Source organism: Acyrthosiphon pisum, chromosome A1 (assembly GCF_005508785.2).
Source record: "Acyrthosiphon pisum isolate AL4f chromosome A1, pea_aphid_22Mar2018_4r6ur, whole genome shotgun sequence".
NCBI classification, from domain to species: Eukaryota; Metazoa; Arthropoda; class Insecta; order Hemiptera; family Aphididae; genus Acyrthosiphon; species Acyrthosiphon pisum.
The window spans coordinates 22,078,569-22,104,533 of NC_042494.1; the positions used below are offsets into that span (position 1 = coordinate 22,078,569).

Consider the following 25,965-nt stretch of genomic DNA (forward strand, 5'->3'; position numbering starts at 1 on the left):
TAATGCATATCTATTAAGCACAAAGTAATTTGTAATAAAATAATTGAAATATTTTTTTTCTAAAAAAATCACACATACCTACTAGATACATACATACAACTTATTTTTCCCACTTTAATAGTTGATAAACGAAATTTGACGAATAAATTATTACGGAACAGTGATTATTTTCACTTCATAGCAAATTTCATTATCACTTTACATCTATGTTGTTGTGCATAGTGGTAAACCTAATTAAATGCATGATAATGTAACATAATCATACATACCTATACCCATAGTTTGAAGAAAAACTGCATTAATAGTAGGTATAGTTATGAAAAGAAAGTAACACCCAACGCGCGCGCGAGAAGTGTATCGTTCCAGTAGGTCTATCAAGTGGGCAAGTGAAAAAAAATGATATACATCACGCATTCTTCTTAATTAAGATTAAGAATTGGGTTTAAGATGATTACAGAAGTATGGACAGTGCAGTCTGCTAGCTCATTCGTTCGGCCAACGCACAGTAGTTCGGTTCTTGGGTACGTTTGACGAAGCTGTTGTTGCAGTATACGTACACGTATAGGTAAGTGTTTTCTACTATTTTTATATTTACTTTATTGTTGTGAGAAATATTAAGTGGTTATTTGTACGGCTATGAATTCACTGGGCGTTTGTCAACCGCACAAGGTAAATTTTGCGTTTGTTTTCTCGAATTTCCGTCAAAACTACTATTCCGAAAGTCTTTGTACGTTGCCCGAAAAAGTACCTACTGTACATAATATAGTATGGTGTGGAAGTACACGGCTTCTAAAAGCCATTAATTATCGTACGGAAAAATCCCTTTAGCGAAATAAATCGCTCCACGTCAAGTATAAGTATGTATACATACATGGGACCGAAGTTCATACAAGTTACATACATCCGAATTATGTATATGTAAATATGTAATAATATAATAAGTGCATAATCAGCATTAGCCTTGATGTGTGTTGATGTAAAAAATTATATCAAGTTTAAATAAAAAAGCATGTTTTCGACGGTAATTAGTGTGCTGGACGAACCGTGTAAGGTCGCGGCTGACTTATCGATTGTGCGCGTTCGAAATACTGTTGGTATACCGGAATACGAAGGGTTTGACGATACAACGCGATTGGAATCCTAAACACACGAGCTCATTTTTTTCCCCTGAAAAATAAGTGGTACTTACTCGGAGATGTATACTAACACGGTTAGATCATACAGTGCAGATGAATAATACATATAGTTGTGGAAGACAAATAAGTGTTCATGAAAACGGTCTTACTCCGTGTAAGAGTGGTTCCATGTCAGGCATAGAAAGTGACGTATTCTATTAATTTAAATGGCTTCTGAATACATTCCATCGGAAAATTGTACATTGGTAAATTAACTGACACACAAGAGTAGCAACCGTACAAATTAAAAAAGAAAGGCATGCAATTATTCACACGAATATGATATAATATATATACCAACATCTATATTTAAATACATAATAGGTATAATAGCAGAGGAATGAATACCAGCTAAGATTGTCTTTTTCTAAATTAATATTAATTTGTCATTATAAAATTTTTGAACAAAAAAACAAAAATTTAAAATTCATTACCAGATTTTGACATGAAAATTAAAAAAAATATGTAGCTTTAAATTTGAATTTGACTAGAAATTATTTATGGTTTAAAAACAAATGCTTATTGAATGTAAAACGAATGTAAAACGAACAAATGGGTTAAAATAAGAAACAATATAACACAGTAGGTACATAAAAAACACAGGATTTGTATATAATATATTATAATTATTAATTATTTTATATAAGTAATATAATAATAACCATATGCTTTAAATTTGCGGAAGAATGAAAAATCTTAACTCCTTACTGACGGAAATTCGCGTGATGCATTATGTTATTGTCACCGAAATAAATATCAAGATAAATTTTATACCAAGGTTTTCTAAGTAGACATCCCAGCAGCATTATTATTCAGTCCCTTCACTCGGAGGCTTAGAGGTTTTAAGATATACACTGTATACAGTCACGAGGGAATATAATTACGTACGTGTATGAACAGTTTAGGTGCCTATCGTTTGGTCGGTTTATAATAGGTATAACATCATACATACTATGGCCAAATATACTGTACGGTGGTAGACTATAGTCTCAGCGTTTGTTAAGTCCACGACTACGTTAAGGGTGTGAAAATGACGTTTGCTAACATATAAAGTATATAGGTATACAATATAAGTAATAACATAAATTTAAATGAACGAATATTGTACTACATATTTTATATAGACATACATAATATATTTATAATGTGTATATACTGTATAATATAAGAATTTATATAAATATATATTTTTTTTAAAACCATAAATTCTTAAGCCGTGAATATTGTATGACGCAATGGTCCACTGGGAAAACAGTATACGCGTAGCAAATAGGTTTTCTTTTCATTTTAGTTTTTCTTAAGACGCATACTAACATTCAATCCCGGGAAATAATAAAAATGTATTTTTAGCGACATGAAATAGTAGCAATTAAATGGAAACGTGCTAAAGTTGTAACCATAATTTTTGTACTTAGTAAAATAAACAACGAGAATTATAATACAACGTGAAACTACTAAAACTGTATTGTTCTGTAATACAAGGCATGAATTTCAAATACATTTTCACCGCGTCACAGTAAATGACTAAATTTCCGTTCAAACTGTAATAATGCTGGTAAATAAACTAAAAAACTTGGTAAATAAAATAAAAATGTTCGCCATGTTTAGATACATCTAAAATCTACGACATTTATATAATACAAAGAAAATATTTTAGTACTGCTCAGAATAACACATATTTTGGTGAGTCGACTAATAATACTATCGATGTGTAGTTACAAATTATTATCATATTATGATGATTGATGACATTTAAAAGCACTGATTTATATTGTAAAATAATTTTTGATCGAATACAAATTGAGCAAAGACAATATATTATCTCTATACCAAAGTGTTTCATGGCGAATTTTCCGAAAATTTTACATTATATTTCTTAACATATTTTATTTTCGTCGACTTTCCAATGCTCAAACTTCTTTAATAGTCCCATCGTCTGAGTATCCAATCAATAAACATATACTGTCGTACTGATATTCCACTTCAACGTGAAACTTTTATAACTTTTTACTGTGCCGAAAAACTCTTTCCTAGTAAACTAAAAATACACCATTATAATATAAGTGATCCCGATAATTTCACTTTCATATTAGATTCAAAATTCTTAAACAACTTGGGTCGTTTTTTTTTCAATTTTGTTTTTTTTTTTAATGAAAATCATTAAAATGTAATTAAAGTTATATATTATGTTTTATCCAGATATATTTATGGAATTTATTGATTTCGTTCTATATATAGTATATTATAATAATTATATACTAAACAGCAAAGCTATAATTTTAAGTAAATAAAAGTTCAATTTACTTTCATAAAGTTTAATAAAGTTAAATACTATGTTATTTGATTTTTAACTAACGTTTATTTGGTCGTTTAATATACCTAATAATTATAATAGTAATTAGTTCTTGAGAATTATGGTTGCCATGATAATATATCCTAATGAAAGTTTAAAACATGTTTATTTGAAAATAAAATAAAAGTTTTGTGATCAATAAAACGCGGAAGGAAAACGTATATGATAATATTTTAATTTTAACAAACTATATTAACCTTAATGAAAATGTAAACCAAGTAAAAAATAAAAATAAAATTAATACAGCCAACGTTAAATTCTTTCATTAATGTGCGGTTAAAATCCATAATTTCCAAAACGTTTACATTCCATAAACGCTATACTTATATAACACATTTAATAATAACAAATTTTATAATAATTTAATTCACGGCCGGTGAAAACAAATTCGTTAAATAAATGTGTGTGCGGTGGTTAGCTATTCAGAGGAATTGGTCGTAAAATACGAGATATATATACGCGTAGGTATAGAAAAGGTGTTAAATTAATAATTCATGGGCCGGATAAATATCGTGGTTAGTGTAGGGTCACGAACGGATGTGTAGTCTACCGCCAGAGCCAGAGCCATTGAATAATATAATAATTATACATTTATGGAATTGTTTGTTTTTCCAGAAATGGGCGGCACGTACTCGACCGGTGGTGTGTTCGTGGTGAAGGAGAAGGAAAAGGGATCAAATAAGCAGCGACACCGACGCAAGGATAATATCAAAAAACAAGGCCACGACAATCGGTTTGAGTGAGTGTCAAATCTGTATATTATAATATATTTATATTATATACTATCTATAAATAATATAAACCTTATTGCGAGTAATATAATTAAGATCCCCACCATCAGCAAATATAAGTACTTAAAAGTATCATTAGACTTTATGTGGACTTTTATGACCGTTTCCTACCCACGCAACGAGGGTGTATTATCATAAAAACACAAACAATGACCCCTGTATGTTGTAAAATAGTGATACGCGTACAAAAACGCAATCGGGTAGTCCAAGAAATTGGCTTTCGACCAAGATTCCCAAATATAGGCGATAACAGTGCAGGGCAGTGGGCTTACTTGTGTATACGGACACGCGTTACATAAGTTATACTACATACGGTAAAAAAATATATTTGGCCTACAATAACCATAAGGAACAATAACTGTGGAAGTTTTGTTTGAAAACAACGGAAAATCGCATATAACGCACATGAATGATTTTATTCCCCATACACACATACCCCTGCCTCCACGTTAGTAATAACAATATAACAAGCACGCAACTCTATCTAGTATTTACATTTTCGTAACGATGGTAATATTGTAATACTAATAATACTTATCATTTATCAATTATCATTTAATGATACAAATATACCTATATGCAATAAGTTAAATAACGATTTAAAAAATACTTCTCTTATCAACGATTTCTGTGTATCTCCTTGATAAACCCTTGGAAATATTAACATCTATAGTAGAATCTAATCATCTAATTTCTAATCACAAGATATTATGTTAAGTTCTATTTTTTATAATTTTATTGTGAAAATTTTAAATCTGCATTTGTATTACAGTGATTATTTAACAATTAAAAGTACTGGTCCCTTGAATATTGTTTTAAACATTTCTAAGTACTAAGTAACTTTTTAATAACATATTTACTTTACATCAGACACTCATTTTTATACATAATATTATATTATTACCTATAATATACAAAATAAACACAGATGTCAGAAAATGTATTTGTATACTTTTTTTGAATAAAATGAAGAGACATTTTTTAAATTAAGGTTGCATCGAATCTTTTTATACAATGTACTTACCTATAATACTTTTAGCCTTTGTGTGCCTAAAGAATAATTAATTGAATAATACAAAATATTTCATTATTGATCAGAGGCGTGCTCAGAAATTTGGAGGGGGGGGGGGGTTGGTTGGAAACTTTTTTAACAAAATATTTGTTAAATTTAGCGTTATAAATCTAGTTTAGCACCCAAGCGAATTTTTAAATTTTTTTTTGGCTTTGTATTATTACAACCAGTGAAGAACAATAGTGCAAAAATTCATTGTCAGAAATCATTAACTTTTATAATAAGCATTACGAAGTTCACAATTTTCGGTGTTTTGTGCTAACGAATTTTCAATTTTTATATTTTTGAAACCTAAGTAAATAAACGTTTTAATAATTATGGTGCAAAAATAATTCTGACACACAGTGATTTTAAATAACAAGTTGAAGGGTGTTTTCGATTTTAATTGACCGAGCGAGCGCAGCGGGTGAGTGACAACGCCGAGTATAACTTACTATAGTTAGCTATAACTTTAAAATAAATCTTGCCACCAAATTCAGACTTCCCCATCGTTTTCAGTATGCTTGACTCAGCTATGCTTTAATAGTTTAATGTATATAGGTACGTGAGAACACAAATCCCTTTTTTTAAAAAGGTTGTTGAGTTAAACAGAAAAGTTTCAAACGCGCGCTAAAATATTATGTTGTACGAATGCGTGGTAAAACACCGAAAATTGTGAACTTTGTAATGCTATAACTTAAAAACTAATGATTTTCGGCAATTCATTTTTGCAACATCGTTCTTATTAACTCGTTGTAAGAAATAGGTTTCGAAAAAAAAAATGAAAAATAAGCGTGGTCGCTAAGCTAGATTTGTTTCCAATAAATTATTATAATTATACATGTATAAGTATATATATTATATTCGTAAAGTGTCTATAGGGGGGGTTCAACCCCCCCCCCCTCCTTAACCACGCCAATGGTTACCACGCTTATTAATTAAATTATTGAAAATATGTTTTATTATATATTATACAATTGAGTTTAAAAATCTAAAATTTAAATTCAATCTTATAACTTTTTACCTAAATTTAGTGTTCAGATAATATGTTCATTATAGGTACATAATTTTTATAAGCAAAATAATATTTTCTTTAAATAAATATATTAAAAATTACTATTGAATACTTGGAAATTATTATTTGAACTCCCTCTGACAAAGTAATACCTCATAACACATATACATATACTTTTAAAACCCAATGTTTTTTCTTTTATGTGCTTTTACAAAGCGAATTGGAAGAGTTTAATGTAAAAAAGACGAACCGATGCGAGTGCCAAATATTTAAATAAGAGCTCTCTAGACCACCTTTTTCGTTATTTAATTACGGCATTTTTCGATCCCATAAAAGTTACAACAAAAAACTCAATATTGAAGTGTATACGTATACGCGTGAATAAATCATAAATGTAATAAATGTACTAAAAATTTACTTCAAGCCATCAAAAACTACAGAATTTACTGGTTTTGGATTGCAGTTTGTATTATTGAAAAATAATACAAAAGCTCCCTTTTTTATTGTGTACCGACGATGCATTGTATTATTTGAAGTAGGTTCTAACAATAGAAGTAAATTGTGTAAATTTTTCAAAAATAAAAATTCAAAAGATTGTTTTGACCTGTCAGCAGATGTCAAAATGTCAAATGGGACAATTGTTAGCTCAAGATATACAAAAAAAGTTCAATACTAATTTATATTAAAAAACCTCAAAATATACTTCATAGTAACCTGACATAAAAATGTGTGGTCAATATACAAGTGTAATAACAAAATATAATTAATAGATGCATAACGTCGATAATGACTTATGAAATGACAACATAAAATTTCGTGAAATAAGTTATAGGTATCTAGATAAGATAATTCAAACATGTCATTGATTATTACACAACATTTACAAATCATCATTGATGTAGGTACTTAATGATACTATACTATTATTATATAGTTCTATACTTCTATTTACGATATATTTTATGAAACCTAGAGAACAGACATAAAATAGTAACTCATACAATAATATTATATTCCATTTGAAGCAATAAATTAAACCCATATAATATTTATCTACAAAAATAAACTTCACAATTTTTACGTTTTTTGATCATAATAATATTATAATAAATAAAATGTATTACTGTCACGTATTATAAATTCAATTTTCATATAACAGGATTATTTCAATAATTAAATTATAAGCTTATAAAAATATTATATAGGTTTAAAAACCAAATAAGTACTATAATATTCTAATCACGAAATTAATTAACTTTAGAGCAATAATACCATAAACAGAACCTACTCAAGTAACATTAAAATTGACGAGTCAGTATATCACAAAAAGAAATTTTACTAAACAAATAAAATATAGTTGTGCATGTGCTATGAGTATAATGTACCTTCTATAAACTCGTATGCATATAATACACGTGGGTTTTCGAAATATTTTACTCAATTAAAAATAAAATGTGTGGCATACATCGGACAAATTAACAACCTTTTTTAAATAAATACGTCGTTAACAAGTTTAACAAATCATTCAAATACAATGAAGTATAGCTGTGCATTATGTTTTTATCGACAAGTATTTTTCTCTAAGAAAATTGTTTTTTTCTATACACGCAAGGACTTTTTATAGAGGCAAATGTTTTGATTATGTATATTATAATGTTTTCATTGATAGCTTTGCTATATTAGGACGAGATTCCGATTTTCACTAGGTACATTAGGCCATCATCGTTGGTCGTAATGAACAATCGGGTTATAATTATTTAGGCATATTTAATTATGCGCGAAAACCATATCATGCGTGATAAATTTCAAATTAACGAACATATATACCATAAAGCGAACAAACCGAGCACATGTATTATTATGATTATGCTCTTCCTGCACGCACATTTCTAAATTACTATTCAACAAAATGTACCACTAATAATAATAATAGAAATAACACACAGATAACCGAGTTATACGCGAATTCCATGTCCTTATGAATATATAGTACCTATATATACATAATAAAACATATACACATTACACATACACACACATATACATATATAGGATGATATATACGTATTTATTATAGTTCCGAGTTTCCGACCATGACTGCGCCGTCAATGATTAGTTGGTCCACGAAAACAATACGGCCAACCCGTCAAAAGCACACTACAGGTGCTAAAAATTACCAACAATAAAAGTTGAACTAATGACTCGGTTTGGTCTCATCACGTCATGCGTGTGTGTGCACGCGTGCGATTCTACGGTTTTCAAAGATTTCACGACTGACAGCCGAGGTTAAAGTAAACGCGACTGAGTACTAATTATACGCGTGCGATTAAAACCTGCAATTCCACCGAAACTCAAGTTTTTTCTAAAAGCAAACGTAATTTAACACTATTGTATATAATATAAAGGTACTGTATGTACAAAGACGACAATATAGGTGTCACAATTGCGGAATTCAATTATTATACCTAAAGGGTTTTCCGAGAAATGTGTAAAAAAAAACGCGTAAAGAAATGTTGTATAGTAGTAGCTATATATGTTTAATATGCGGAAAACAGTTACAATAACAAATGCTGAACGTGCAAATATTATTATAAAAATATATTATAATAAATTACGGTTGTATACGTATCATCATGCATATTATATATTCGAATAAAATATGCAACGAAAATGTTGGAATCAATGGCTTTTTTTTATCGACCATTTTTATATAAGTCTCTGAATTTCACCTATTATTATATTCGTTTGAAAAATACGAAAATATTCTCTATCACTGGACGTAGACTAATTACTATTTTAGCTAGGTATATGTTTCATAGCTGAGACAATTTACGGACGGAACATATATAATATTAAAACATTTAAATATTCATTGTGCTAGGTTTGTGCCTTTTTAGTGATTACAGTTACAATGCACATGGGAATATTAATACAGAATATAGATAGTAATATTGATTACTGTACGCGGTTGGGTATAGAAAACAGACAGGAAAAGAGCCGGGGCAGGCGAGTGCGGTGTATTATAGTATATATAACATTATATTGTAATCGAATATGCTAATCTTATACATAATAAATATTATATACACATCGTAGTTGTCATATACGCCATAATGATATTATACTCATTCTCATATAGTAATATAGTGTAACTATATGCGCATACCATAATGCATTTTTGTAGTCTAACTGTTGACGACAAAAATGCATAATGCAATATCGCAATCGAGTGCAATGTATATTAATTAAAATGATCATCAGGTGTGTGTGTGTGCATGCGAGGTGGAAGGAAACAAAACTTTTAACATGACAGCCGCGAAATATGAAATTATTATTATTATATTTCTCCATTCAAACGTGTTATTATCCAGACTTGTATACGTTTTCATACATTATAACCACTGTAGAACAAATGAAAAGAGCTGAAAATAAAATATTTTTTTGTAAAATAATTAAACCGTTTTTTATATAGGTACTAATGTAGTGTATCTGTCTAATAAACTGTTTCACTACAAAAAAGTGAAACTCATTTATACACATCATATTTCACGAGGGCTGAAGCCCAAAACTATTGTTAATAATAGACATTAATAATGTTTTGTATGAAAATGTAATAACATTGTTCAATTAAACAATATTTTCTGGAATTATTTACAATAGGTAAATTTTAATTTAAAGTAGGTCCTAAAAATTTGCATTTGTTTATTATATTCATAACAAAAGCGGCAACGTTAAAAAATAAAACCGACCTCATATCTTGTGTGTCGTGGTTTGATAACAATTAGTATATAGTTTTTTTCTACTAATTAATAATTCTACTTATAAATTAATGTTTTAAAAAAATAATTTTTTATTGCAACCATACTTAAATACCATACTTATAAGTGTATTATAGTATAAATTCTTTTTTTTGTTATGCATTCAACCGATACAGAGGGAAAACACCAAAAATATTACAACAATGTTGATACGCAAGCGCTTGGGAATCATGATATATGAAAACGTTTTTGCAGTAATAGGTTTATTCAACATAAATCACATTACGACGGATAAACTGTTCTGCAAAATATAAACAAAAAAACCAAAAAAATCCTATCCTGATCTGATAATACCCAAATGAAAAGTTTATCTACCTGGTCCACGATCGTACCCAAAAGTTTTATAGGTCATCAGCCATAGAATCAAAGTTTTTATTTCCACCAACAAAATTAAAAATCTATCTCTACATTATTAAGAGTATTTTATAATATATATATGCATTAAGTAGTCATATCACATAATATTTCCAAATTCCAACTGTGATTAATTATTAGTTTGACACTTCACCAAAGTAGTCAACTTATGTATAGGGTCACATTTTACAATAATTTAATCACGTTCCCTATACGGATATACGGTGACTGCAGACTACAAGCTATGTTATGTCATTACGCCCGAACGAATCGATAAAAGATGCCTGAAATGAAAAATAAAAGATTATTTCAAAGCAGAAGTTGAATTCGCAGACGATAACAAGCCGAGTTCCTTTAGGCTTCAACCTATAACATTTATTGGATTTATCGCAGAAATGTTGATGGGAATTTAGCGCAAATAAAGTGGATATACCGTCAAAGGTTTTCGCGCGAAATTCCGCGTTGAGGCCGAATAATACGCATAATGGAGAATTGAAAAAACGATCAAACGAAACGAAAAATTCACGGGAGCTAAGACTGTATAGTACCACTACACTGTTATTATATAATAATGATTCTACCCGCAAACACAGGGCTGTATAAAAAGGGCGCGGTCTTGAGGGCGGTAAAATATTTAGGTATATAATTTATTCAAAAAATATGTATTTAAAAGCAAAATACAAAACATATATTTGCTGCTCAATACTTTTTTGGGAAAATTGTATGATCATTTTTACAATATTTGAGCATATAAAATAGATATAACTTAAAAAAAGAAAATAATAAACTAAATATTTCCATTGTTGATTTAGTAGTTTATTAAATAGATACGTATATATTTTCTTAATGGTTTTAATTTTTTGGTAAAATACAATATTATGATTTATGAGTGTAAGTACTCTGCGAATTTCTACCTCGGTCGCGGCCTTCTCAATCGCGGATGAAATAATAAATATAATATTAGTTAAATTTAATAATGAAATTTAGAGATACCATTACAAATTGTATGCCTGAGGGGGCTGGGGGTGAACAGTTCCAAATACAGCCGGATCCACGTCCCCGTGGACATAACGAAGATCTCGCGGAGAACAGTTGTGGATCTGCCACCAGAAGGGGGGGGGGGCGAGGGGCGGTCGGCAGCCGTTAATTAAACGGAGCTCACACAAACACATCGCGGCTGGCGTATACCATAACGCTCAGCAGACGTGATGATGTTTAAGTGTGCTTACAACACGTGATAATATTATACATTATTATACGATGTACACTGCAGCCGCAGCTGGCGCTCGAGCGCGATCGTCCGACCGGAACGAACAACAAGCGCGCTGCATCGAGGGCGTTATATTTTATGCACTGAAGCAATATGGCTACCGCGTCGCCGGAAAAAGCTGTTACCAGCCCTCTAGACGTTGACTATATATATATATACGTCGTATTTCCGTGATGTTAACTACAACGAACATTGCACGCGCGCGCTTGTCGATATCGGTAGTTAAAAAAAAAAAAAAAATGTATAATGACGGCAATGCAGGTATACCATGTCGAGTCCGGCTCCGGAAGGGTGGTTGGACGTGGCGGAGGAGCGAGAAAAATGGCGCGTGCTTTGAAAAAAAAAAATAACAACAACAACAAAAATATGAAATTATCAGCACATATTTTTATTGTAAAAGTGATGTAAGAGAATTTTACCCAACTTATGGTACCATGGTAGGGATAAAATAACGGCTGAGATATGAGTCTGGCTGCTGCAAGGTCTTGCGAACCACCTCGTGAAGTAAATATCTAAATATAATAGGTTTTCCGATTGCAGGGGTGTCGAGTGCACCGTTCTCCGACCACCTGCACCTTCGCCTATACTCCTACTCCTCTTCCGCGTATACAACGCAGACCTTGGAACGGGCCGGCACCGGCGATGACGTTCCGGTGGACAACTATATCTATACTTCTACCTACGATATATACACGCACGACACACACGTACACAACACTTCACCTGGCGCTTTGGTGTGTGTGTGTGCGCGCGTAAATATACATCGGTCCGCGTTCGCCTATATGCAGTCCTCCAGTCACGCGCGCAGTATAGATACGCGCGTACATGTCATACGCATCGTCTCCGGAAGACGTACCCGAGTCCGTTTTTACCGACTGAGTTGCAGAACCGCAAAATCGTGTATATATTTTTAATATACTTCACGCCGTGTAATCTGCCTAATATTATTGTCGTCGTCGTCGTCGCGCCGCACGTCAAGTTGTATACGGCAATTTACCCTCGGTGAGTCTTTCGTTTATTTTTGTTTTTTTTTTATTCGATATCATATGATTCTATATCAAGTCATTAGATATTAATATTATTTATATTGTTGTTCACGTTCAACCACTAGTGCTATACTATTATGTAGGGTCATTATTTTAAAGTAAAAAGAATAAAAAACGAATAGCCTTGTCCGACAGCGCTTTATTCACAGCACATAATAAATTTGGATAATTTTTTTTATACTATTCAATATTAAATATTAAACATGAATGTATCGCTTTCAACCTCTATAATTATCTTTTGGAAGCTTTCGTTGATTATACAATATAATCACATAGATTTATATCCAAAAACGGAATATTAAAACTATTCAACTAACCGACAATATACTATAATATAGTTCGTGTATTATAAATTATTATGGTATAAAACGAATAGAGGTACCTATTTAACCTTTACCTAATATGGTTTTCACATAAGTATATTTTGCGCAAGTACCTAAACGTATACGGTATACATATATATGAACATTATGAAAATTTAACACTAATTATAATCGAGATTATATGCGCCTCATAGCTATAATATATACTATATAAATTATATAAATTTTCCAGGTTACATTTGATAATATACCGTGCTATAATAATACTTAAACTACTTATTGGCTTATTTACTATGGTAGCTATATTATACTCGATAATAAGGCAAGTAACTATAGTTACTATCTGTATAATTCCGTATTTATGAATTATGATTCATACAGATTTCACAAGTTAGATATAACCATCATTCAAAATTTTATAATATAACACAACATATATGTTATACTAAAGTTGTGATAGGATTGGGCATTAAAGTAAATGTTAAAATGTCAACATATAGTGTAATATAGTGACAGCTATCGTTGACAGCTGAAAATATAGGATGTGTTCCACAGCGTGACTTACGTGGAGCTAAATAAATATGTTGTGAAGTTTTCTCGTGAGACTAAGATTGATATGTATTTACTCTACAAAATCCCAACAGATTACTGTCTCCGCATTTTGTTATATATTGTATTTGTAAGGTATTAAAGGACTATATACTTAATAAAACTTCTCTCAGTAGTATCCTTTTACATTAATTTTAACTAAAACAATATAAGGAAATCTTAAATTAATGAGTATATAATGCTTAAAAAAATAATGGACTTTTCAAGATTTAAACAATTAATCACTATGAAAACAAAAATAAAACGAGAACAATTTTGAATACAACTTGGCAGAGCGTATAGGTCTGGTAATCAACTGTAAAGAATTTTAGTCAAAAGTTCTCTGAACTCGACCATATTGAACAATATTGTTCTGTACAATTATGTAAAACAAAGCCAGAAATTCCAAACACCCGATTCGCAATAAGCCGGATCTACATTTGTCGGAAGTGACGTCACGCTCATGAGGGGGCCTCTGAAGTGTATGTCCATTAGATCTGTCTAACAGACCGTAACATCCACCTGCAGAATAGATATGTGGAACGCACTATATACACACAAACGAAATTATTTGATATGGGAGGAAATCGAATATCCCACTGTGACTGGCCGGATTTGGCGGGCAGAGAGCCGTCCAGTAGGCTTCGTCGTGAAATGGGCAGAAAGCATGGAGAGTGAAATCATCAACATCAGTATAACATGTATTAATAACTCATAGGTTTTCATAGTTATCTCCCGCGAATATTATATTGTTCAAGACGCAACAGGCTCTAATTAACAATAATAATTGTTGATATTCGTGAAAGATACACTTTTTGCGTTGACGATTTGACGAATACATATTGTCTTTTGTTTTTCATTGTTATCATTGACCTAATCGATTAGGTATACATTTACAACTCATTATAACGTCGCCGTTTGAAATCATCTTGACACCTTAAGGCAGACAAAAAGCGTTCGCAACAACTGATTTATTATTTTCAACATATTTTAATAGCATGGTCATTAAAAATAATTATAAAACTAGTTAAAGTACCTGTTAACGTACGCAAACAGATATACAATAGAACCTGAGAAAATATTAACGTAATGTAAGCCATAATAACTAGAGCTAAATTTTAAACTAAAGGTGTATTATATTATAGACTATAACAATATACCTATTATATTAATATATTATCAACATAATATATGCGGGCCACAGAAAAAATGCTCCTGGTAGTATTCAACACATTTTAAATATCAATTTCGGTTAAATTTATTAGGCCCGCATGTACTCAGCTAAACCACAGATCAGATTACTCGAAAAATTTTAATTTCTTTCAGGTCAAAAGGACGTTTTTTATTTCTTCGCCAAAATCCACAAAGGAAAATAAAAACGTGATCAGAATGAAAAATTTGGACATAATAATGGATAAAAAAATAAAATGGAAATATTGATTAATAGAAGTTAAGAACATTAAAATGTTACGTAAATACGGCAGCAAGTGTTCAAGCACAACAAAAACTTAAAGTACTTAAATATGACCTAGATATAACTATAGATTTGTTTGGTATAAGAAAACAAATTAATTTATAATGAAATAAACAAAGTTGACATTCAATACAGCTACAAATAGATATTTTTTTGACAAATTAATAAATACTATTGATAATTTATAATTTATTGAATGTATTCAACTATTCAAGTATTACACTTTTAAATACATTAAAAGTTTAATAATATTCTTAATAAATTAAAATACCTCCATGGCTTCACCATCATCTTAGAAAGTTAAAATTTTTAAGTAATAAATTAAGAAATAATGGATAGACCAAGTAAAGTTCAGTCTAATAATAATCAATTATAAATCTAAAATATTTTCTTTTCTATTGACTGTTATAAGCTCATTTTATATGATTAGCCAAAAACATTTAAAATATAATTTCATGATAGTTCAGTAAGTAGTTAGTAATTATAAAAGACATAATATACATAATACTTTACTCGAATATCAATGCAGTCATGTAAAGTAGAATATTACATGACGTATAATAATTATTTAAATTACCATAGTTTAAGTTAAAAAATTCAAAATAATAACAATAAAGGTTTCCGCTGTCCCTTTGTTATATTATATATTTATTCAATGTACAAAATAATTGAAAAACTAATAACATATTTTACCTAATAGATTATCGTAAAATAACTATGTAGCATCGAAATTATATTATTACTTTTACTCAAACCAATAGAAATCACAAGGACTCGACCTTCGTGTGGACTCAGACATCATAATAATTTAAAGGCTTACTAACAATTTGTGTATCTTATAAAAACTTAGGTTTATAACATTAGGTTTTATGCATATATATGACAAAAGTTGCACGTATAACGTATTGACACTGCAATTAATCATCGGTTTGCCAGTATCAAATTACACTATAGTGAAAGACAGCTGACATTATTAAATATAGGTACCTACACAGTGAGCTACATATTCGGTATTGTATTACGTGCATTTGATGCCTCGAGAAAAAAATAAAAATAATAAAATAAGCAGGTACAAATCAGCCAATTAGAAGAAAACAGAAGAACATAAAAACACAGCACTATTATAATCATAATGATAATAACGTTTGGCAACACGAAAAATACAGTAACTGATAGCAAGAATATAAAACACGCAATAACGGATACAGTTAGAAGAAAACTTATACATTTATTACCAGCTGTAAATAAATATAACATTATTATGCCCAATGTTTATATCATAATAATATGATGTTATGATTATTATTTATTATACGATTACGATTTACCAACAATAACCCTCTAAGCCGGACCGAAAAATCGTTTGTGTTACTGTTCTCTAATGAATATAATATACTTATTCGCAAATACATACATCGCGTAAGAAACTAGCAACCGGACAAAAGCTGTCAGGCACGGTCTGCTCGGTTCAGCATAAAATTGTTGTTATAATATATTATAATATTATAGCTAGGCGGCATACTGTGAGCGCGGGCGCAACTGAAACACAACGCGCGATCGACGACCCGAGACGCGCGCGCGACTTGTATTTATGTGATTTGTGACGCACGTACCTATAGATTAACATGAATATAAACAGATTCAACCAAATGACTGTGTGAGAAAATTGATCATTATGTAATATTGTAATGTGCAAACATAATTTAGCGACGACACGATAATTTCCGACGACGACTGGCAGTCGTCAATCACATCATGGCCACGACATCATTAAATGCACAATATGATATTAAATGAATATTATATGCATGTAATATAAGAGCACACCGCCATCCCCCGAACGGGCATGGCAAAAACCTACGGATGCCCAATTTGAAATTTTGCCAAAACTAAACACACGTGTTAACCAAACCTACAGTTTCCTCTCCCGCAATTGAAAAACCAACCAATGCCGTGTGTTAATCAATAATAAAAAAAATATATATCTTATATAATATATAAGAGCACAGAAAAAACTGCACAATCGACGACTGTGTATTATTAAAGTTGAAAAGATTGCTGTCGACATCGTATGCGAATACGATGGTTGATGTTTGCGAGAAAAATATCAAAGATTCCAATACGTCCAACTCAGTGGATAGAATTCGCGTTGGTAGAATCGGTACCCATGGGAGGAGGGCGTGACATGGTTTTTAGTACAATATTAACCAAATTAATTTTTTATTTTATTGTGTAAATATCAGGAGTACACATGATCACAACACATGCGAATGCGGAAGATTAGGTTAGGGGCATCCATAAAGTATTATGATACAGACTGATGAGTGCGCCATATTCGTGCACGACGAATTCTAAAATAATAATGTCATATTATACCTGACCTCACTGAGATAATCAAAACGCTCAAAAGTTGAAAATCTGCATAACATAAGGCGTGCAGTTTGATCGTTCCTACGAATTGGTAATAAAGGTACAATATTATATATGATTAGTATTTATTATATTTATTGTTGAGTGTTGACATCACTTTCACCAAAGTGTCCCGGGTCGTCACAGCCTCATCGCGCGATAATCTGAAGAAGAATAATAATATTATTAAGCAAGGTCGCGCGCACACTGCTGTATTCACTATAAAATTTAGTCACGGTATACATTTCTCTGTTTTTACGTAACGTAAATAGGTACACATTACTATGTCTTGTAGCACGTCGAATCACACAGTTTGAAAAAAAAAATTCACTTTTCACTATCAATACTATTCTATAGGTAATGATACATTTTTTTCCTGTTTTACAAATACAGTACATTCACAGACTACTTTATTAATGGAATTCCTTTTAAAATGATCCTGCTGTTTTTAAAGTAAAAATAGTCTGATATCGAATAAAAATATCACTGGTAGGTACTCTTATTTTGAATTTAATGATAAACAATATACAAAATGAAAACTGTCAAAGGAATATATTTTTATTTGCATGAATTGTTCCACACACTAAACACAATATTAAAAAGGTAGTGTATACTATATATCGTTACACTCTACAGGACTGCACATGGAGTCGACAATAATACAATATATATTTAAAATTACGGAATAAGCAACTTTTTTTTACGAAAACTATAGTAACTACAATAACGATAATATTCGAGATAATATTATATAGGTATTAAAAATGTATAACCAACCAGATATTATTGGCCATTGCCATGGCTTTTATGATAAGTGTACCTAATATAATAATTATTATAATAGGTATAGAATACATTAATACCTACATATAATAGATACCAATAAGTTATAAAAAAAACTTTAACTTATATGCCACTATTTATAATACAACATTGTCTAACTATAAAATATACTGAATTACAAATGTTCTTCTATTTACTTTTTTTTATTCTAACGTTTAGATTTTTAGAATCTAAGCCTATAAAAGAAAATTAAAGTGGCCTGGTTAGGCTTCAGTCACAAACGTGTTCCAAGTACCAGCACCAGCCTGTGTCACTACTCACTAAGTTCCCGGATGGGTAATCACCCGGATTTTAGTGACATATCTTTGCCACGTGTTCAAACCAAGTGTACCTTCTTCCCCACAGTAATGAACTCAGTTATCAAAGACTTAACTCAAAAAAAAAAAAAAAATGAAGACAAATTAGTTTCCTATTATTATACTAATAATTTTGTAACACAAAAATAGGTGGATAAACTCGTAATGTTATACACATGGAATATATTGTATATTATATACACACGATGAATACCCAACATCAAGTTTGGTATTCATCCCATATTTTTTCTTTAAAATGAAATTATTCAACTTCTTACAATTATTTAGATTTTTATACCAATTAAAAAGTGTCACGATACAAACATCTTTTTTCAAATAAGAACCAAAATTGTTATACTGTAAATCATCTTTTTAAATATTGATGTATCTAAGTCAAAATTCAAACGAGTATTATTTGAATTATTGTTATGTGTACTAAGGTTAAAACTATAAAAGTCGTTTAAAATAGTTTTATAAAAACGAATGTAATATTCGGTGTAACATTTATTATACCCGGGCATTTTAACAAATTATAAACTGCTGAAATATTAATATAAATTACTAAAGTTTTTAGATTATCATTTACCCTATAATCTATATCTTTCAATCCCGTAATGGGATATGGATCCTTGATGCACTTAATATTATCTTTAGTAGTAAGTGCACAAAATTAAGCAACATAAAAACTCCTTGTTAAAATTTATATTTAGATATATATACATTTTTATAAAAAAATCACATTATAACAATTTAAGTAAAAAAGGTTGGTTCTAATTTTAAAAAATAAGTTTGTACCGCCAAAGGACACTCCTTAGTCCTTAACTAATGGTATAAATAGTATTTTAAGTAATTTAAGTTATTTGAAAATATGGTTCTTATAAAGATATTTAATAGTTCAAAAAATCAGAATTTGGTTAAATTCATTATTAAAGAAAAAATAGGGTGATCGTGCTTTGTGAATCACCATGTATATTCTGTACATTGTACAAAACTACAACGTGTAAACTATACAATATAACTTTCCCTTGTTTCATTTTTCGTGTAAATTTAAGATAATACGACCGAATTACAATGGATGAACATTTAAAGATTCATAGAGAGTTATATAATTTATGATAAATAATTATTTAACGATATGATAATATATAATAATTGTAATAATAAATGTATTATCTATTCATAATATTATTTTTTATTGTGAAATAGTGTAATATACACTAATACATGAAGGACATTTTTCAAATTATATAATTACCTATATAAATATGTATAAACATAAAAGTTTAAACTCTCTGCAACAGTTATTGTAAAATGAATATTTTGCATTTACATGAAAAATAATAACTTCTAAAAACTATTTTATTTGCGAAAAAAAATAATTTTTAAGAGATTTTTAAGATTATCTTTCTGAGCATAGCGAATGAATGTAATGTATTTACATTTTACAATGACGCGTGTTTTTTTTCTGTCAATCATCAACATTTTGGGTAGAAAAAATGCTCCAATTTTCGACATCGGCATTTTCCCTGATAGAAAAGTGAATCTATAGTTGATCATTTTGAGAGGTCAAATTGAAAATTCTTAGTAGTTTTCGAAAGTAACAGGATTACAGGAAAAACAAAAAAAGTGGTAAGTTTTACGTAAAACCAATTTTTGAATTAATTTAATTATAATTTAATTATATATTAAAATTTTCAAAATATTTTGATTTGTTTTGGACTATTTATGGACATTTATAGTTTCCAATATTTTTTTATTTATTATTTTTCAATGCTTTTTTTTTCTATGAATGTCAATAAAATGTTATTTGTTTGGTAAAAAAGCTTGAAAATATAATACGAGGCACTTAATACATTGTCACAATAGTAGTTGAAAAATATTAAAAATACAGTCACAATGTTTTTTACAAGCATTTAAAGTTCGATTTTTGACAAAATGTATTGAATGTTCAACTTTTATAGATCAGGATTGAAATTTTAAGATAAGATTCCACATAAATAGGTAATTCTGTTACCAAAAAATCTAAAAAATACATAAGCACAGTTTATTTTTATAGTCATTTTAAGCTCAAATTTGGACGAAATTACATATTAAAAAACCTGGCATAAATATTTTAGTTATTTTGTTGTGATTGTATAATATTATTCGTGGGTACTTGAAACTTCTAAAGTATACTATTATATATCTATGATAGTACCACGATTTGTTGTTGATGTATAACGCGTTATAAGTACCTAATGGATATTGTGATGTGATTAATTTGGAGTTTATTATGGATACCTACTATTGGTAAATTTTTTTTTAATACCATAGATAAGTATATAATATATCCTAGACTGACATACCGTGTCCGCTCAGAATTGTTTTTCTTATACAGTGATATTATATCATTGAATTCAAATTTAATACTATCTATTATGCAGTGACCCACTTGTAACCTACTGTACAGCCAAGCCCAGATTAAGGGGGGTCCATGGCCCCTGGGCCTCGAAAGTTAGAATTTATTTAGGGGCATCTAATTTGTCCATTACTTTTTTCGTTATAGGCTATGTAACACTAAATAAATCACCTAAAAAATAATCTATGATTATTTAGCAAGGAAAAAAGCTTGTAAATTATAATTTATAAATAAAGTGATACATAAATACATTATTCATTATTTATTGCTATGTGCCCATATACCTAATATGTTTTACATGAGGCCCTTGAACGAAAACAAAAAATTAAATAAAATACAATTTGTTCCAGGGTGAAGTGACCGGCCAACGTCATATGAAAGTATACCAAAAATGATGGAGAAATACCCTTTAAAGATTGAATCTAACTTTTATTTTTTTAGTTATGAGCAATTAACTGTCTTTTTATCAAAACCATGTGTATCACGCATTTGTTTATATATCTTCAAAACTTTTCAACATTTTGACGTAATTTTATTTTTATTTTAAAGTTATCTAATTGTCCTATCAACTGACATACGCAATTAAACCAGAAATGTGCTAATTATTTTTATTAAATTTGAAAAAAGAGGAAAAAACTTGGCAAAAATTAGTATTTTTAAAAGGAAATTGTACATTATTCTAAATAATTTATTATTAACTATGAGTTTTTGTTTTTTGTATTATAACAACTAAAATTTACCGAATAGTATAAAATTTAAACGAATGACGACCAATTAACCGACTCAATCTTAGGAAAACTAAGATTGTGACGATTAACAGGAATATATTATGAAAACCAAACTTTCAAGGTATTCTAGGTATATTGTGTGTATATGTGTTATTCAGTTTAATTCAGCAGAATAATACAAAAAACAAAAAACCCATACCAAGTAATAAATTATTTGGAATAATACACGATTTCCTTTAAAAAATGCTAATTTTTGCCAACTTTTTTCTACTTTTTTAATTTAATAAAAATAATTAGTGCATTTCTAGTTCAATTGCGTATTTTGGAGTGTTGATAGGACAATTAAATAGCTTTAAAATAAAAAAAATACATAAAAATGTTAAAAACTTTTGAAAATACATAAACAAATGCACGATATGTATGATTTTGATAAAAAAAGTTTGCCCATGACTTAAAAAATAAAAAAGTTAGACCCAATCTTTAAAGGCTATTTCTTTATCATTTTTGGTATACTTTTATATGACGTCGGCTGGTCAATTCACCCCAGAACACATTATATACATTAATATTTTTTTTTCGTACAAGGGCCTCAAAATGTCTTAATCCGGGCTTGTGTACAGCAAAGCGACATTCACTTACCCACCTTTTTTTTTAGTTTATAGGTAAGATCTCAGGTTTTTGTCCGGCCGGAAAGTCCCCCTCTACGGCTAAGGGGGTACCCTCACAGGACACCCTGTATAATTATTAATTTTATAATCCAAAAACATGATCACTAAAACAAGACAAAGCCACAATTAAATGAATAAATAAATCTATCCTATTGTGAATAATTCAATAGTTTCCTTATAAAATCTTTTCTATTCAAAATCCAAAAAATTATTTAATATATAAACTTCTCAAAAATGAAACTATAATTTTTACAATATTTTATTTAGTTTTAATAGTTATCATTATATTATACTTTTTCACCCAAAGATTTATTCATTAAAAATTCTTAAATATTGTACTACAAAATGTATATTGTCTCTTCTTGAAAATTTTTTTAAATTTACATAGACAAAAATTACCTAGATACCAACTACCTATTACCTATAGCTTAGTAATGTTGACCTCTATAATATATACTATTGTTAATAAAACATGTAAAAATGTATACTATTCTGTATATGAATCGTCGTGTGTTTAATTATAGTTGATGTTAAAACATTTTGTCGTATAATGTTCTGCTTATGTAAATTTAGTTTTGCAACTACAAAATTCAGAAAACTCATTTCCCATTAATTTAAATAACAGTAGCTATACAGTAGTTGTGCTTATTTTAAATTCTAAGAGCTTACTTTTTTGTTAGATTACAATTTTACCGAAAAACCTCAATAGAAATAAATTAAAAATATAGCCAAACTGCAAAGCTGAGATCATCGCTGTAAATAGCATTTTATTTTACTTAGGTATATAATATATTCACAGAAACTTGCAAATTTCTATTTTATAAATTTTTTGATGATTTATCTATAAGTCACTGCAGAGTGCAGATGTGAGGAAATACACCTTTAAATGTGCTGCATCATTGCAGACGTGTGCATGTAATGTGTAGATAACAGAATCGATATCATATACCAAACTATATTTGCCACGAATGCGGTCGTCTCTTTAGTCACCCACTCGCTCGTGACCTTTTAAAATTGCGCAAGTGGTAGTGAAAAAAAATGTTAACACATAGGTACAGAAAAAGTCAACTGTGTGGTTGTATACCTATGCTTTATCATTACTTTCAAGTTTAAACGGATCTATAAAATAAATCGTAGGTACCATATACCAACTACTGATAGTATCACTTTAACTAAAGTATTAACTTTTAACTAGATAGAACTTTTGTTGTAACAACCAAATTTATATATTCTATGTACCTAAGTATGTAACGCTAAAAGGTACTTTCAAGTTTCGGTAGAAAAAATCGGGTCAGCCTAAAATAAACGTAATTTTAAAACTCATTAAAAACAAATCACTCACGTTTTTTAATGACTATATTTTATATATATATATAGGTAACATACATTCATAAAATAATAAAACAAATGTTTCAACGAAAAAACTAAATATAACGATATTATAATAAGCAAAGTGATAATTTTAAATTTTTCTAAGAAACAATAGAAAACTTGTCATTAAATTGTTTTTTAATTATTTGAAAAACAAGCTATATTATTATCCTTATGTTTTTTACATTTTTAATCAATGTATAATAGAAAATGATTAATTACAATACACTAAAGTTAGAACACCAAATATGCTAATAATAATTATGTAGGGAGATTTCATCACATCAATATTTGGACACAATCATCAAATGTTTCTTTATTAATACTACTTAACATTGGAAAAAATAATTTATACAAAATAATTAAATTTGTAGTTCCTGCAGGATCTATACTCGCTGAAATACCGAAAATAAAATAAAGTTAACCTGATATTCAAAAGCACAAAACATGTTATATAGGTATTTCTTTTTATTTGGGAATATATTTAACATTTTGGATTTTGAGAACATAATATATATTATGGAATTCGTTCAGTTTTGAAATTTCAGAAATAAATCACGTATGTACGACGACGCCACCAAATTATAAACTGTATACGTAACGTGGGGGTTTAAAAGGTCTGAACATAACCGTTGTACCCTTATTACGTGCTCGTGATACTTCAAAGTCTGACATCTTAAAACGGTCGGCTGCCAGGTCAGACAAAATAATAATAATATAATAAACTCTATAAAAGTTGTTTTGTGGCGAGGCCGGGCAAGTTAAGATTTAACTAAAGAATTCAAGGAATTCAACTTTCAAGGAATTCACGCGCGTGATATAGTTCATTCGACACATTTAAAAGTTTTACGAAAATCGACCACCGTTCATACTTCTTTTTAATATATATGCAACTGTATTTTCTATATTTTTTTTGAATTAAATATTAATGCAATTTTAAATTTTAAAATCTATCTTGAAAGTTATATACTTATATTAAAAGAGTCTCCTGTATGACGTGTTATCTTCATCTAACAAAAGTCAAATGTACAACATACGAACTTCCGTTCTTCAATCTGCTGAACCAATTTTGTGTTAGCTTAATATTTGAATTGACATTATAGGTATAATCAAACTATATCTAAATTTAAAATTTAACCCGCTTGACATTTTTAATATTGAAAAACCAACTTTTAATAATGTTCTTATTTGTAAGTTTTATAATAGTTCACTCTAATCCTAAAGCTACCAATAGGTAGGTACAATTATTAATATACAATTTGCCTAAACGCAACTTTGCTATGTTTATAAGACAAAGAATTTATATGCGGATTGTAGTATAGTTTCAAGAAACCAATTAAGCGAAGATCAACAGTTAAACAAAAAAATTTAAATCCCAAGTAATGATAACGTAGATATATTTTAATAAAATATGTTTATTAAATTTAAGTAAACAAACTTTTTAAAAATAATATGAAAAATAAAAATTTGAACGCAGTCGGTAGGATTCGAACCTACGCTCCCAGAGGGAATCTGATTTCTAGTCAGACGCCTTAACCGCTCGGCCACGACTGCCCGATATTGATAAAATGAGAAATTGGTACATTTAACGAAATAAATGCACACAGTCAATACAGATAAATTTGACCGTTTTTACTTTGACCTTCAATAATTCAATAATAAAATAATTCAATATCTGCGGTACATTTATGAAAGTAATTAAATAACAACGATATTAAAATTTGTTTTGACAATATAAGAATATACTCGTCTATTACATTGGTTATGGGATTATGGGAATATGATTAAATATATGACCAGAAAATATAACATTTTCATTCAAACCCTAAATCAGAAATGATTCATAGAAAAAATTACTAATATTAAACCAACACGTTAAAATTTGAAAAGAATCAGTAGCACATAAAAGTAATTCATAAAATATGGCCGTAAATCGTAATAGATACGGTTAGTGTGAACTGAATAGGCGTTCGAGTATAATAAATTGCTAACAA

The 25,965-nt window shown here is 29.4% G+C and overlaps 2 protein-coding genes and 1 non-coding gene across 5 annotated transcripts in view; 1 reads left to right on the forward strand and 2 right to left on the reverse strand.

The window, feature by feature from the left end:
- LOC100166457 (calcium uniporter protein, mitochondrial) overlaps positions 1-25,965 on the reverse strand; it is an 82,640-nt gene that overhangs the window by 23,699 nt on the left and 32,976 nt on the right. The gene's annotated exons all lie outside the window — the stretch shown is intronic.
- LOC100160248 overlaps positions 50-25,965 on the forward strand; it is a 78,741-nt gene continuing 52,825 nt past the window's right edge. The window contains exons 1-2 of one of the 3 annotated variants that reach the window (XM_001946575.5): positions 50-565; positions 4,144-4,267. In XM_001946575.5, coding sequence (XP_001946610.2) covers positions 4,146-4,267 — 122 coding nt within the window. In that variant the 5' untranslated portion in view covers positions 50-565; positions 4,144-4,145. Of the gene's footprint in view, positions 566-3,701; positions 4,268-10,221; positions 12,830-25,965 lie in introns of those variants that run through there. The other 2 variants (XM_029486804.1, XM_029486805.1) reach the window with 2 other exon arrangements.
- TRNAS-AGA lies at positions 25,444-25,525 on the reverse strand. Its single transcript has one exon. It is a non-coding gene; the product is annotated as a tRNA-Ser (tRNA).